This window comes from Protomyctophum parallelum (genome assembly GCF_964188405.1).
Source record: "Protomyctophum parallelum genome assembly, chromosome: 9".
Lineage (NCBI taxonomy): Eukaryota > Metazoa > Chordata > Actinopteri > Myctophiformes > Myctophidae > Protomyctophum > Protomyctophum parallelum.
The window spans coordinates 16,956,469-16,971,511 of NC_139706.1; the positions used below are offsets into that span (position 1 = coordinate 16,956,469).

The 15,043-nt window shown below is 41.7% G+C and overlaps 1 protein-coding gene across 3 annotated transcripts in view; it reads right to left on the reverse strand.

Annotated features, from left to right (window-relative positions):
- Positions 1-15,043, reverse strand: part of snx19b (sorting nexin 19b) — a 54,191-nt gene that overhangs the window by 37,812 nt on the left and 1,336 nt on the right. The window contains exons 2-8 of one of the 3 annotated variants that reach the window (XM_083773058.1): positions 14,261-14,533; positions 13,573-13,767; positions 12,022-13,308; positions 8,926-9,133; positions 1,327-1,427; positions 929-1,048; positions 334-452 (exon numbers count right to left, since the gene is read on the reverse strand). In XM_083773058.1, coding sequence (XP_083629184.1) covers positions 334-452; positions 929-1,048; positions 1,327-1,427; positions 8,926-9,133; positions 12,022-13,308; positions 13,573-13,767; positions 14,261-14,509 — 2,279 coding nt within the window. In that variant the 5' untranslated portion in view covers positions 14,510-14,533. Of the gene's footprint in view, positions 1-333; positions 453-928; positions 1,049-1,326; positions 1,428-8,925; positions 9,134-12,021; positions 13,309-13,572; positions 13,768-14,260; positions 14,534-15,043 lie in introns of those variants that run through there. The other 2 variants (XM_083773060.1, XM_083773059.1) reach the window with 2 other exon arrangements.

Here is a 15,043-nt window from a genome sequence, read left to right on the forward strand (position 1 = left end):
CTTGCCTACAAGCCCACACCGTGTTGCAGCGTGACACGTTGTGAGCTTGTAGATCTGCTATTTTCAGCATGCAACTAATTATAAAATGACTTATACTGGATCTCTTGTCCACTTGTCCCTTCCTAACATTAATCTAGATTTATTTTGTTGACAAAATTGTCAGTTTATTTAGTCTTAGTTTTAGTCATCATAGCTTAGTTTTCATTTAGTTTCCATTTAGTTTTCCTCAGTGAAAAAAGGTAGTCGAGTCTTAGTTTTAGTCGACGAAAACAACACTGGTTAGGATGTTAAATGTTACTTTGTACATTCATGTACAGCCATTTTGAACCATACTTGCTCTTGTTCGTCATCTTCCCTCCCTCCAGCTCATCGTTGTCCTCGGTGGGACTCTGGGGCTCTGAGCGAGGAGGAAATGCCGTCTTCAAGGTGTCCACGATGGCATTCACCACAATCTATTACACACACACACACACAAACCATTATATTTGCAAACGGGGAGCGATAAAACCTGCCTATAGTTCATTTTCAATGAGACCTGCGTTTTTGCTCTGGGAAGTCGCGGTGCGACAACGCAAGCGTATTTACGTGAGCGCGGTCCCGTGAATTTGTTGCGCGCGTGCTCGTTACGTGCACACGCCCACAACTCACCAGACCTGGATTCTGTTTAGCTTTTTTTTTCACGCTTGTGTTGTTGCGCCCCAACAGACCTGCAGGAGACCTGTGTTGATCCAGGCAACAAACGCATGCGTTCCTCGCTTCACGTTTGCAAGGCCCTTTATCCTGATTCTGCAAGCCCTACCCTCAACCAACAACATGCTTAACCCTTACTGTAACCGCGATTCCAACACTACCCCTAAACCTACAGTGTAACACAAGCTCAGTTCATTTTCAGAACTTTTAACACGAAAAACAATTACCAGTACCGTACCTTGTCTATGCGTGACACAATAAAGGGCTTCTTGACAAAGGCTATCCTAGCATCTGTATTGAGAGCAAGAAACTCCTGCATCTCTTCGCTGTTGGCTGTTTCAGGGATAGCACAGAGTTGCTAGAAAAAAAAGAAGGAAAAAAAAAAAAAAGACAGAATTTGCTAGTAATGTTAAATAATGTCAACGATATCTAAACCTAACTTTGAAACCAGTTTGACAAAGCGACTCAAAATTACTTTATTATGAAATTATACATGCCATCTCGTAACACATGCTGATTATTATGATTATGATGTTAATGTTTTCGGATGCAATGGAGCCAGCAATACAAGAGATTATGTCTGCAGTTCACAGGAATGACTAATAGCATATCCGTTAAATTAAAACAATAACTAACCTTTACAAAGGTCTCTAGCAATCCTTTCCTGGCTTCAATCTTATCGGTGTCCATGTTTCCAAAAGGCATGTCCGGAAATATCTTCTTTGGCCCCTTCACACCTGGACCACAGAAGTGAGCAGTGGTTAAGGTATGTGAGTACATTTTTTACTTAAGTAAAAGTATAAATACTGCAATGTAGAAATAATAGAAATATAAGTAGATGTCCGGAATTCAAAATATACTTGAGTAAAAATACAAAAGTATAAAAGTAGTAGGAGTAAAAGTACAATATTTGGATCAGAAATGGAATGGAGTAGAAGTAAGATTATTGGAAAATGGAAATTGGAAATATTCAAGTAAAATACATATACCTAAAAAAGTACAGTACTTAAGTAAATGTACTTAGTTACTTTCCACCACCCAGATGGCAGTCATGCTAAAATGATACATTTTAAAATGATCAAGGTTGATGGCATCTGATAGATAAAAAGGGTCTTATTTGTTTACAAACTAATGTCCAGTGGTCAAGGTCTCATTATTCTCCTGAACTTTGACCCAGGCCGGATTCATAATTGTCACCTTATGCTCCAGATCATCATTTTACTCTTAACCTACTGCCTGTGGTTCTCCTTATCATCTATAATGTCATGTCATTCATATGTTTATGCTCAAAATATGTTTTCATCGGTCCCATTTAATATCTTGTTGACTCCTTATTCAGTCACCATGTTCCTTATTCAGTCTCCATGGGGTCTGCCTCCAGCTATACAAACTTTCAATACTGTAGGCGCTGTTTTTAATTCAACATGCAGCTGCTGTGTTATCAGTCTAGTTTGACCTTGGCCAGTTGGCCTAGTAACTTGGTACAGGGAAAGAAGTTATCTACAGGTTGCCTCGCAACGCCTGCCTAGGCGCTGCCGCTCTCCAGGCCTCAATGGGCATCAATGACTGAACCAAGGAAGATGAACTCTGCGTCGCTACGCCATCCTCATCATCTAGGCGTTGGACTAATGAGGGACAGCCAACACTGGTTTTGTCATCTGACATTGCAGACATGAAACATCTCCAGCCAATGAACATTATATCAACAAATCTGACGGGATCTGCGGTATTTAGCCTGGAACAAATACTGTGAAGTTCAGTTCAGCTTCGGGTTCTTTTTGGAATCAACAATTGATTATTCTAAATTATATTGATGTAAATATATTCTGAACCATGTAGCACATTCTCTATGTAAATTGACTTTATACCGACTAAAATAATTGTTAAACCTTAAGCTCTCTCCGAAACTTATTTCATCCTGCCTCCAAATCATTTTTTAAGGTATGTTTCTATTTTTGGTACAGTGATTGTCATTTAAAGGGCTAATCACTAATTTTTAAGGTACAGCACGGTATTTAATTGGTCTCCCAGCTGGGTTATTTGAAGTTATAGATTTACATTATGTTTTACAAATTATACAGTCCTTGCTTTCATTATAAAAGATGGATCCCATTTAAATTAATCCATCATTTTGGTCTTCGAGCCGTCCTTTGACGAGTGTAAAAGCCTAATTGATTTGATTAAGCTTATACTCCTAAAAGGCAAAGAATCAGTTCCTTTCCCATTATAATTCTTTTTAATTAGACATTTTTTGTTGCCTCGGTCGACAGAGTTTTTTTTTTTTAGCTTGCCTTGGCTGCTTTCCAGACTCCCTCGACGAGAACAACGATACAATACTTTGTGCTTCAGTTAGCTGCTGGGGTACACTGCTTGGCCTTTCTGTATTTTCTGCTCTTCTTGGCCGGGACAGTAGAGGATTAACAGGATACTTACTTTATCTTGACCATGACCATTCAACAGTGTAAACTCTTAGTTATTCTCCCTTTAGAATGTTTTCCCCTTAAAGGATCATTTCACCATTTTCCAAAGTGAACAGATCACACTGTTCTTTGATATCTCTCTCTCACTCTCTCTCTTTGATGGCCCTCTCTCCATCTTGAATATGACACGCGCTGTCTGAGATGTTTCTGAGAATGGTTTATCATTATTATTGTTTTAATACATTCTCCTCTCTTTTAACTATAGGAGGGAGATTGATTATAGAGCCCACTTTAATTTATTTTATTTGAACATGTGTATTTCTCCTGGCTCTTCTGCAAATGCGCTCTAAACTGTGAAATGCGTACATATTAGCTATGTACCCTCCCTCCATAAAAAGTGCATGTTTGAGGAATGCTTAGGAGAAATATAAATCATACCGGCATTTATTCTTCCACTTTTCCTGTGATCCTCACAATTTCTCTTGTCGTACGCAGATAGAGTGGATAGTCTCAGGCGTCCACATATCACGTGAATAGTCTCAGTCGTTCACATCGTACACGCAGATAGAGTGGATAGACTCAGGCGTCCACATATCATGTGAATAGTCTCAGGCGTTCACATCTTTTAAACTCTCTTCTTCTCTGCCTGGAACGAGTAACTTAGGCTCCTACAGGTAGAACTCAATCTAAGTTTTTGAGGGTTGTCTGATTTCCTCTGTGAGGAATACCTTTTTATGACTTTTGTGAAGGTCAAATTATAACCGGTGCAAATATTAGTTTAAAGTTATCATTTAATAGTCATACTTTTGCCCCCATTTAACTTGTCTCACCAATGTGTTATAGGGTTCCTATATGGAATTCTGCCTGCCGAGCTACACAGTAAACCCTCAAGTATTGTATTTTCATTTTTATACACCCAGTTCGCTGCTTTGTTCTCTCTGAGCCTCGGCCTTAACTAGTTCCCAGTGATAGTGAGTACTGGAAACCTTTATGTTTATTTTTATTTTTATTGAATTACCCCGATTAATTTTTTTGGCACCAACCACACTCATACTCGTTCAGTTGTTTTTGTGTCCCCTCACCCATTGTCTTTCCATTTTCTGATTGTCCTTATTTGTTTTGATGTTTTGAGAACACTTGCTTCTTTGTTATAGAAACAGCTATCTTATCACTATTCTGCATTCCATTCGGGAACGCAGCCTCCCAACTTCAAGGTTAAAAGTTAGTCCATTCATAGCCTCGATACCCAGGCTTTCATTTCGTCTGCGCGAAAGATGAAAGCCTGGAAAAAGCCGTGGGCTGAACCAGTCTAAAAGTGGGAGTCAACCCTTCCGGGTGGGCGTCGCTCTAAATGATGTGACGTAGCGCTGCACTAGGGGGGAGAGGAGGGGCCGGGGGTGACGGACAGATCGATGAGATCCAATCAGGGTGCGCGCATTTCTGAGGCGCGACCCTCCCATCTAGGCCAGAAATGTCTCTGCTTAGGTCAGGCTAGTCCATTCAGGACACTCAAGGTTAAGTTTATACCATTCTTGACACTCAGTTTTAGGGTGTTTTTCCATTTGTTATCTTGGACATCCACTGTCTCCTCCACTGTTAAAGTAATTTGTTATTACTGTTATTGATTTGATATTAATATTGGGCCTTGGTCAGTAGTCAAAGAAGTCAGAACCCCACATCTGCTGTTCCATTCCATTGCCATTATGCCATAGTTAAGTTACCATTCTGAATTCAATAATTATTCCACATATCTCCCAGTTCATATCTCCAAAACATGTTTTAATTTTTCCCTTTCATTCTCTGTTTATCCATTCTCCAGGAACTGGTGTATGCCTTCCCATTAGGACCGACGAGGACTAAGGAAGTATTGAATTGAGGGATACCATTTCATGTGAGTTTTGTCTAAATTATTTTGTAGGATACATGTACATAGATTCCTATGGACTTGTATCCAGGCCGGATGGCTATGAAAACTCACCTTTGTGGGTGATAATATTAGTGAGGTTTCCACGGGACCCAGAATAAAATCTTGACTTCTCCTGTCATACGGATAGCCTCTCTTAAGTTTACTGTTGTTTGCTATTTGAGGGCCTTGAAATGTGACTCACTGAGTGATCTGAAGGAATGTGATTGGTGCACCTGGCTGACAAAGCCCAAAGTTGGTCCTGTGGTCCATTTGACCCTTGGCTCCAAATTGTAGGGTGTTTTGGTCATTAATTTTATAAAGACCCATTTTTGGGTGGAATATATGACATGGTATTCTCTGTTTACCTTAAACTTCAATGCCCTTACCTCAATGTAGATATTTAGATATTTTGCCATATCTGTTCAACACCATATCCCATTTTTAGCTGTGATCTCATGTCATCTCTTTCTCCCCCTCTACATCTTTCCTGTTTTCTTAATCATTCAAATTTTTCAGATCCACCATTCAATCAATAATCAGTTCTATTGTTGTGGTATAGGGAAAGTCATTTGAGGTTTTCTACATTACAACACCTTGTTCAATTAATTAGGTACATTTATATAATTATTTGTGTTGCTAGTTGCTTAGCTTATGCTTCCATTTTTATTATTTTTCATATAAAAAAAGGTTTTAATTGTTTTATTTCCACATTTTGGACATCCTAAATTCACCATTTCCCATTTTAATTAGGTTTATTTTGTTGACAACTTGACATTGTTTGTAAAGGGCGGAGTTGATAGATAAAAAGGGTCTTATTTGTTTACAAACTAATGTCCAGTGGTCAAGGTCTCATATTCTCCTGAACTTTGACCCAGGCCGGATTCATAATTGTCACCTTATGCTCCAGATCATCATTTTACTCTTAACCTACTGCCTGTGGTTCTCCTTATCATCTATAATGTCATGTCATTCATTGCGAACGCAGTGAGCCACTTAGTATGACAGCAAGGGCTGAATGTCTGTGTGTCCCGCTGTTACACCACCCGCCGCTGCTTAACAACGACACTGTCTGTAACTTGCTCGCTGTTACACCACCCGCCGCTGCTTAACAACGACACTGTCTGTAACTTGCTAATACTGTCACAACGACACTGTCTGTAACTAGGCTATGTGTACTAGTGTGTGCATATGGGCTAACGTTAGCTAAGCAGTCACAGTCCTGTTTACTGCTGCTCAACAACGACACACCAGAGGGCGCAGCTAGACAGCAAGGGCTGAATGTCTGTGTGTCCCGCTGTTACACCACCCGCCGCTGCTTAACAACGACACTGAATGTCTGTGTGTCCCGCACACCACCCGCCGCTGCTTAACAACGACACTGTCTGTAACTTGCTCGCTGTTACACCACCCGCCGCTGCTTAACAACGACACTGTCTGTAACTTGCTGTACTAGGCCCAACATAAAAATAATACTGTCACAACGACACTGTCTGTAACTAGGCTATGTGTACTAGTGTATATATATATATATATATATATATTATGGGGTTAGCGGTGCTGAGCCTTCTCGTGGCGGCCCTGTTTTCACTAATTTCACAGTACCACACACTTCTCACTAATTCGTAATTTATTCTAATTGTTATTGCAATTTACGATCTGCGTTCGCTTCCCGCGTTCTCGCGTCTTACTTGTATGTTTATGCTCAAAATATGTTTTCATCGGTCCCATTTAATATCTTGTTGACTAGTCTCCATGGGGTCTGCCTCCAGCTATACAAACTTTCAATACTGTAGGCGCTGTTTTTAATTCAACATGCAGCTGCTGTGTTATCAGTCTAGTTTGACCTTGGCCAGTTGGCCTAGTAACTTGGTACAGGGAAAGAAGTTATCTACAGGTTGCCTCGCAACGCCTGCCTAGGCGCTGCCGCTCTCCAGGCCTCAATGGGCATCAATGACTGAACCAAGGAAGATGAACTCTGCGTCGCTACGCCATCCTCATCATCTAGGCGTTGGACTAATGAGGGACAGCCAACACTGGTTTTGTCATCTGACATTGCAGACATGAAACATCTCCAGCCAATGAACATTATATCAACAAATCTGACGGGATCTGCAGTATTTAGCCTGGAACAAATACTGTGAAGTTCAGTTCAGCTTCGGGTTCTTTTTGGAATCAACAATTGATTATTCTAAATTATATTGATGTAAATATATTCTGAACCATGTAGCACATTCTCTATGTAAATTGACTTTATACCGACTAAAATAATTGTTAAACCTTAAGCTCTCTCCGAAACTTATTTCATCCTGCCTCCAAATCATTTTTTAAGGTATGTTTCTATTTTTGGTACAGTGATTGTCATTTAAAGGGCTAATCACTCATTTTTAAGGTACAGCACGGTATTTAATTGGTCTCCCAGCTGGGTTATTTGAAGTTATAGATTTACATTATGTTTTACAAATTATACAGTCCTTGCTTTCATTATAAAAGATGGATCCCATTTAAATGTATCCATCAGCATCTACAGAGTCACACTTATTTCCGTGTCTACCGAGTACCCAAGATGCATGCTTTCCTTATTCAAACTGTAAAGCTAGACTTCACTTAGTTAGGATAAACTACAGTGGCTACAATTAAAAACAGGCCAATCTAGAATCTTATTGAATGATAAAGTCACCCATATAAGCAATCAATACACTCTATTGGTCCCACCGATGGTAATTCAGGTCACACTAAGATGTTTCCATTGTAAAAGAAGAGTTGCATAGGCCTGGGCCATGGCTCAGTGGACCAGGCACCTTGGATGGTAATCCAGTCTGGCAGTGTGCCGCGGGTTCAACTCCCGATCCCGACGGCCTTTACTGCATGTCTTCCCCCCATTTCCTGTCAGCCTACTGTCTCTCCCTCCATAAAATATATAAAAATAAAGGCAAAAGCCACAAAAAAACATTAAAAAAGAAAGAAGAGTTGTAGCACAGAAATAATATCTTGGTGTATGTAGCCTACATTTTGTGAGGTTATGCTACATAATGTAACTGCACTAAACAACAAGGTCAGCAATGCATGCTGTAATTAGTTATCCATGTTAAATTAACCTCTGGTAAGTTATTCAAGATCATTTCTCTTTCCGGATAAGGGTCACATGATCACAAGTCAAGGAAGGCCATGTCGTGACTAAGAGTACGGATGCTAGTTGCAAATGTTACAAAGGTTATATGTTTCCATGTGAAAACAACATACTGTAAGGGTGATTTATGCTTATTTGTGAAACACAAAATAGCATATCTACATGCTCACAAAACGTTGCAGCACACTGTGCGACAATGACAATTAAGTAGAATGGGTCTTTTAGTGTGGATGTGGCTTCAGTCATTACCCTAGCCCCATATGTGCCCTCTCCCTACGCTCATTCTGTAGCTCCGAGATGAGGTCACACACTGGGCCCCTCCCACCGCGTTTCAGAAACGGCGCAAGTTTCCGCAAACATCGTTTCTTATCCTTACCAGACCATTAATCCAAAACGTGTAGGGCCGATGCAGGTTTACACTAATTCAAATTTAGGATCGGCCCAGAAAATCCAACTCGCCATTTGAACTGAGCCTTTACGTCCCATCTTTTGTCAGTCGCTTCCATGTTTATCAAGGAAGTGTGCGTGTGTGCGTGCATGTCGAGTGAACTGAAGTCGGTTGGAAATTTTCGACCAGGGGAGGCGCCGGGGAGGCGCTAAAGCTTTTAAACTTCCTTGATAAACATGGAAGTGACTGACAAAAGACGGGACGTAAGGGCTCAGTTCAAATGGCGAGTTGGATTTTCTGGGCCGATCCTAAGTTTGTCACTCACAGAGCCCTAATCGACAGAAACCATAAATAAAGCCACCTTTGCACAGCACACAGCATCTTGTGTTTTTACCTTTGATCAATTTCCGCAGCTCTGGCTTCTCTTCCAGACGTGTCTGCAGGTTGAGGAACTCACTGTATCGTCTATTAACGGTGTGATATGCCACAGGATGAGCAGGGAGCGCTGCGGTGTTATCACAGCCAATCTGGGCGGACTCTTCCGTCTCGTCAGAGCCTTGCTGGAGAGATGCTGGGTTCTCACAGCCCACCACTGTCTCATACTAGAAAGCAAAACGCACCAGATGTCTTTTTCATTTGAATCGACACACCAATATTTAGATGATTACGATTTCTGTAATTTTTTGCATTTTGAATTAACTACCAATAAGTGAAAAGAGTGTATGGGTCCTGTAATCCAAACAAACCCCTTCTAAACATCCTCTTAGCTCTCATCTTTGTTCTTGTACCGGCACTTCTCTTTATATAATATTCTAGGATCATTCACTCTGACCTATTGGCGACCGATAACCAATAGTTGAATGTTGTTTGCGCAGCATGACATAATGCATCATATTATGCTATAATGTCAACATTTTAATGACCAGCAATGGGTAAAACGCTCGCAAAAACATTTAGTCTCTGTGACACATCTAGGGGTCGCAATATGTATTCAAAGATTTTCCTACAAGCTTTGTCATAGGTCCATTTGTTTTGTCCGTTTACTTCCTGATTGGTTAGTTTGGTGATTGGTTATTTATTTTTTCACTTAATTTTTATTGAAGGAAGAACAGACAAGAAAAACACAACTGACAAGACTATACGGAAAGCAAAAGAAAAGAAAAAGACAAAAAGTAAAAGAAAAAAAGGCTGCATTTTTCATATTACAAAAAACATTCAATGAAATCCTATTGCAATATCGCTAGGCTGAGAGAAGAGATTCCACTTTTCCCACTTTTTATAGAATTTATCCTCTTGTAGTCTAAGTATGAATGTTAGTTTTTCCATAGCATACAGTTCCTCAATAATGTCCATCCATTGATCTTTCGTTGGTGGGTCCTGCTGGCACCAGCGTCGTGTGATTGCTTTTTTACTTGCTGCTAAGAGGATCTTGATTAAATATTTATCATGTATTAGAAAATCTTCAGGGATATTTCCTAACAGTAGAAAAGGAACAGACAGAGGTATCTCAAAACACAGAATGGTCTCCAAGGTGGAGTGGATGTCCTGCCAGTATTTCTGAATTTTAGGACAAGACCAGAAAATATGAGCGTGGCCCGCCCCCTTGTGGCCACACTGTCTCCAGCATGGCTGATCTGTTTTCAGTTGTCTTGATTTAATTTTGGGGGTAATAAAAAATCTCATTAGGGTCTTCCAACAGAATTCTCTCCACATTCTTGAATTGGTGGATGTAATTTGTGTATTGCACATGTTTGCCCATTCTTCTGATGTGATGGTAATCTCCAACTCTTTTTCCCAATTAATTTTAATGTACTCTGTGGAATTAACCCTAGCTGAAACCAGGGCATTATATATACTGGACACTACTCTTTTGGACTCATGCTTATATGCCTGAATAAAAACCTGTATGAGATCGTTTGAGGCCACCGGCTCGGATGCTTTCACCTCCCCCATAAAGTACTCTCGTATTTGGAGGTATCTAAAAAAGTCCTTGTTATCTATGCACATACACATATCTTTCAATTGTTCAAAGTTCAATAACACATTGCCTTTCATGGCAGTACTGTAAGAGGAAAAACCATACCGAGCCCATCACCTGAAAGTTTGATTGTACACACCAGGCTTAAAATCTGGATCGTAAGCGGGCCACCACAACACCCTGATTGTCCTCTCCATTTTGAACTGTTTCACGACTTTGAACCAAGTATTTAAAGTAAATATTGTGAATGGGTCTAAAATGTCATAGTATGACTTAGCCTGGTGTTTGTTCCCAATTAAAGACTGAATAGGGATGTTGATTGATTTAATTTCCAAAGCTTTCCATTTAGCCTCGCATTTATCATCACACCAACATATTAAAGGTCTTAATTGTGACGCATAATAGTAATCCCTCAAATTTGGAAGGGATAGTCCCCCTCTTTCTTTAGGGAGTTGTAAAGTTTGGAATCTGATTCTCGGTTTTTTTCCGTTCCAGATAAAACTAGATATAATTTTGTCCCATTCACAAAACTGTTTGGCAGGCACCTCCACTGGTAGAGACTGAGAGAAATATAATATCCTAGGTATAACATTCATCTTGACTGCCTCTATTCTAGAACTTAAGTCCAAGGGTGACAGAGACCATCTCTCAATATCTTTTTTAATTTGTGTGATTATGGGTTGATAATTTGCTTCATAGAGTTTAGATAGGTCCTTAGTCAACCTTATTCCCAGATATTTAATTGATTTAGAGTTCCAATTGAAAGGGTAAAGCTCTTTTGTTTCCTTTGAGGGCTTGTAATTATAAGAGAGTATCTGTGTTTTATCCACATTGAGTTCATAGCATGAGAACCGACCATACATTTCCAAGGAGCTCATTCATTTGGGGAGGCATCTATCCAGATTTTTTAAATAAATTAACAAATCATCTGCATATAAAGCCAGCTTCTGCTCATCATCATTTATAGGGATTCCTTGTATTTGAGGGTCTTCTCTGATTGCCTGGGCCAGGGGTTCTATAAAAATGGCAAACATTCCTGGACTGTAGACGCAGCCTTGACGGACGCCACGTGACAGAGTGAATTGGTTCGATAGGTGTCCATTTATTTTAACTCTTGCTGTGGGTTTTGTGTACAAAGTTTTGAAACAAGTAATTGATTCTTCAGTAAAGCCAAATTCTTTAAGTATCAGGAACAGGAAGTCCCACGAAACAGTGTCGTATGCTTTAAAAGCATCGAGGCTTACTAAAATAGAGCTTATTTTATGTTGTTTTATGTGGTTGATTGGTTAGTTTTTTGACCAATGACAAAGCTTCTAGGAACGTCTTTGAATGCAGATCGTGGCCCCTAGATGTGTCAACATGAACAGAGACTACATTTTTTGGGGGAGCGGTTTACTCATTGCTGGTTGTCTGAATACCCAAAGAAAAGTCATTAAAATGTTGACATATTATAGCTTATAGAGTTACTTTAAAGATAAGAGTGTAGAGGCACCAGAGCTCTGATCTACTTGCCTTAATAGTGTAGAGGGTGTAGGGGTGAGAGCCAGTGCCACGGTGTTCCTTGGCTGTGATAGTACCAGCGATCCGGAGGTTCTGGATGATGACCGGTCCCTCTGGGCTGCTGAGGGGCTCAAAACTGAAGGAGGGGGACGGGGGTTTCAAGGGACTGACCAGCTCGTTGGTGTTTCCCATCCCCACTTGTTCTACCCCGAGAAGGAGCTCCCTGGCTGGGTTTGAGGGGACAGAGCAGCTGTCCTTCCCCGCGTCCTGGAGGCTGTTTGAATGGGAATCCCCCTCCACCCTTCGGGACGATGGAGAGTCACATACAAAAGTTAGTTCTAGCGGTTCTGAGTTCACCAGTAATTTGGGACCAACCACCATGTCAGTGTAGGCATCCTCTTCCAAGTCCATGGCATTGCTGTTCTCAGTGGGGGTGGTGGATTCTTTCCAACCGTCAGGAACGCCCTCCTCTTGAACAATCATGAGGAGAGAATCCGTCGAGCTTTGTTTGTAGTCGGCCGACGGGGAGTCCAGATCGGAGTCGTTTTCCTGGTAGAACGGGTTGGACTTCCCCGGTCTCAGGTAATGTCTTAGAAAAGTTCGACTAGGCTCTTCCTCGTCAACATTGTTCTGTGGGCACATGTACATGTCCTCAGAGTCGATCGCATCGTACATGGGCAGGTCCAGCGGGACTGTCTCTGCATCAGTGGGTGTTTGCGTCTCAACCCGCAGAGTCATAGAGGACGGGGGGATTTCAGGGTACTTCTGGAGCCCCGATTTGTTCTCCTGCTGTCGAGGAGGCTCAGACTGAGCCGAGGGGAGTGCAGGTAGTAGTGTTGTCGGTGGCGCTAATGGCGGCGGTGGTGATGGTGGCGGCGATGAAATCAGCTGCTGTGTTCCGGCTAACTCCGGCTGTTCATGGGTCTTGGAGTTTGTAAATACTTCTATCAGCAGTATATTCAGCCAGTCGGGGTCCGACAGCTTGGTGATGAGAGGGAAGAGGACGTTGCAGGTGATGAGCTCCCCGACGATTAATCTCCCCGTGCGGCTCTCCAGGTGAGGTGGCGGAACCAGGACGTGAAGCAGCAGGTCCACCACGGACCGGGTGTAGTCCACCTCCGTGGCTGCACTCCGCATGGCGGGGTGAGGCGTGCTATTCTCAGAGTAGGCTTTCCACAGCACGTCACTCTCATCACTTGGGTTTTCTGATGAAAGCTTCCCCAGACCCACTACTTCCTTGGCTTTTAAGTAGCTCTGCAGGTGGCTGCCACACAGATCAAGGGTCCTCTTGGTCAGCATCTGTTTCAAACGTTATTAAGAATTGCCCTTATACAAAGCATCCACATACAGAACACACACACACACACACACACACACACACACACACACACACACACACACACACACACACACACACACACACACACACACACACACACACACACACACACACACACACACACACACACACACACACACACACACACACACACACACACACACACACACACACACAGTACCTGAAATCATTCCACTTTCACCCGTGTTCATAATAATGGTTACCTTGTGGTCGACCCGTCTAGCACGTGCCTTCAGCTCCATGGCCATGAAAACCATGGCCTCCTGCACCTCCGTCTGGAAGCTTGTCTCCGTGGACACAGTGGAGTACCATGAAGACACAAAGTCCCTGATGATCTTCTTCACCGTGTTCTTAATCTCCTGGTCCAACTGCAGCTCGTCCTCCGCAGTGGCTTGAACCTGGATTCAGAATCAAAATACACATCATGGCCAATTACGTTATCATTGCCGTTTTGAGTTTTCTTGAGTTTGTCTTTTTCATAAATCAATGCTATTGTATTGAATAACCTTTACGCCTGTGTGTTGTTAAAAAAATATTGAACCAATGGAAAGTATTAAAAAGTGCTTCGGCAAAAACCTCTTAACTCCATTGGATCCTCAAACTATTTGCCAAACCAGCTAACTCCACCCATTTAGCCATCGCTTTTTCTTTTCTTTCTTTTTTTCCATAAATCAGTGCGATTGAGTATTGAACCAATGAAAAGTATTAAAAAGTGATTTGACTGAGCTGTATGTTCTTTCATTTCCTGAAAAATGAACATTTTGGAGTTTCTGGTCAGACAGCAGAGTTATGCATGTTGTTATGTACAAGGACTTTGCTTTAGCTCGTGGTGCCCTGACAACTGACTAGTATTAAAAATACAGTGAGTGAATGAATCGCATAATAATGTACCTGCTCCAGGGCAATAAACCTCTCAAGGTGCACTACACACCGATTGGATTCCAGCGCAGCCTGCGAGCCGAGCCAGCCGCCCAGCACAACCAGCAGGCTGGTGAACACACACAGCAGCCATACGTTCACCAGAAGATGGAAGAGCACCAGCCAGGCCAGCACGACAGCGAAGGCCAACAGGCAACTCAGCACCTCGGCCATGCCTGGCTTAGCAGCACCTCGCAGGATGAGATGTACCGTGGTGACCATTCATCTCAGGATGAATCTCCGGACCTTGAAAAACAAACAAAGTTATAACCATTTAAACCTTCTAGACTAGACTTGGTCAATTGGACCCGAGTTTGCTCTGTACTTGGGACCTTCCCTCTACACAAAATCTCTTCTGCAAAATGCCAATCTATAACCTCACAACGGATCACATTGCGACACGTTGTGAGCATGTATATCGGCTATTTTGGCTAATGTTTAAAGTGTTCAACCACGGCGTACACTCTGTTGCGATGAGTGCATAAAACAGAAACCTATCTTGGATTTTGATTGATTGATGAACAGGGACATCCAGCACCATTGGTACTTCACTAATATTCATATATTCACTGATGAGACTGTAAATCATTCATTTATATGCATTTTGCAACACTAGATTTTCTTATAATGGGATCAATCTAGAGTTGCAATACCTCTATTGACAGCCCATTGATCCAAATTGCATTTCCAATCTGCTTGTATTAAATTATGTTAAACTCACCAACATTGCAGCTGTAGGGAAAGCTTGAATTATCC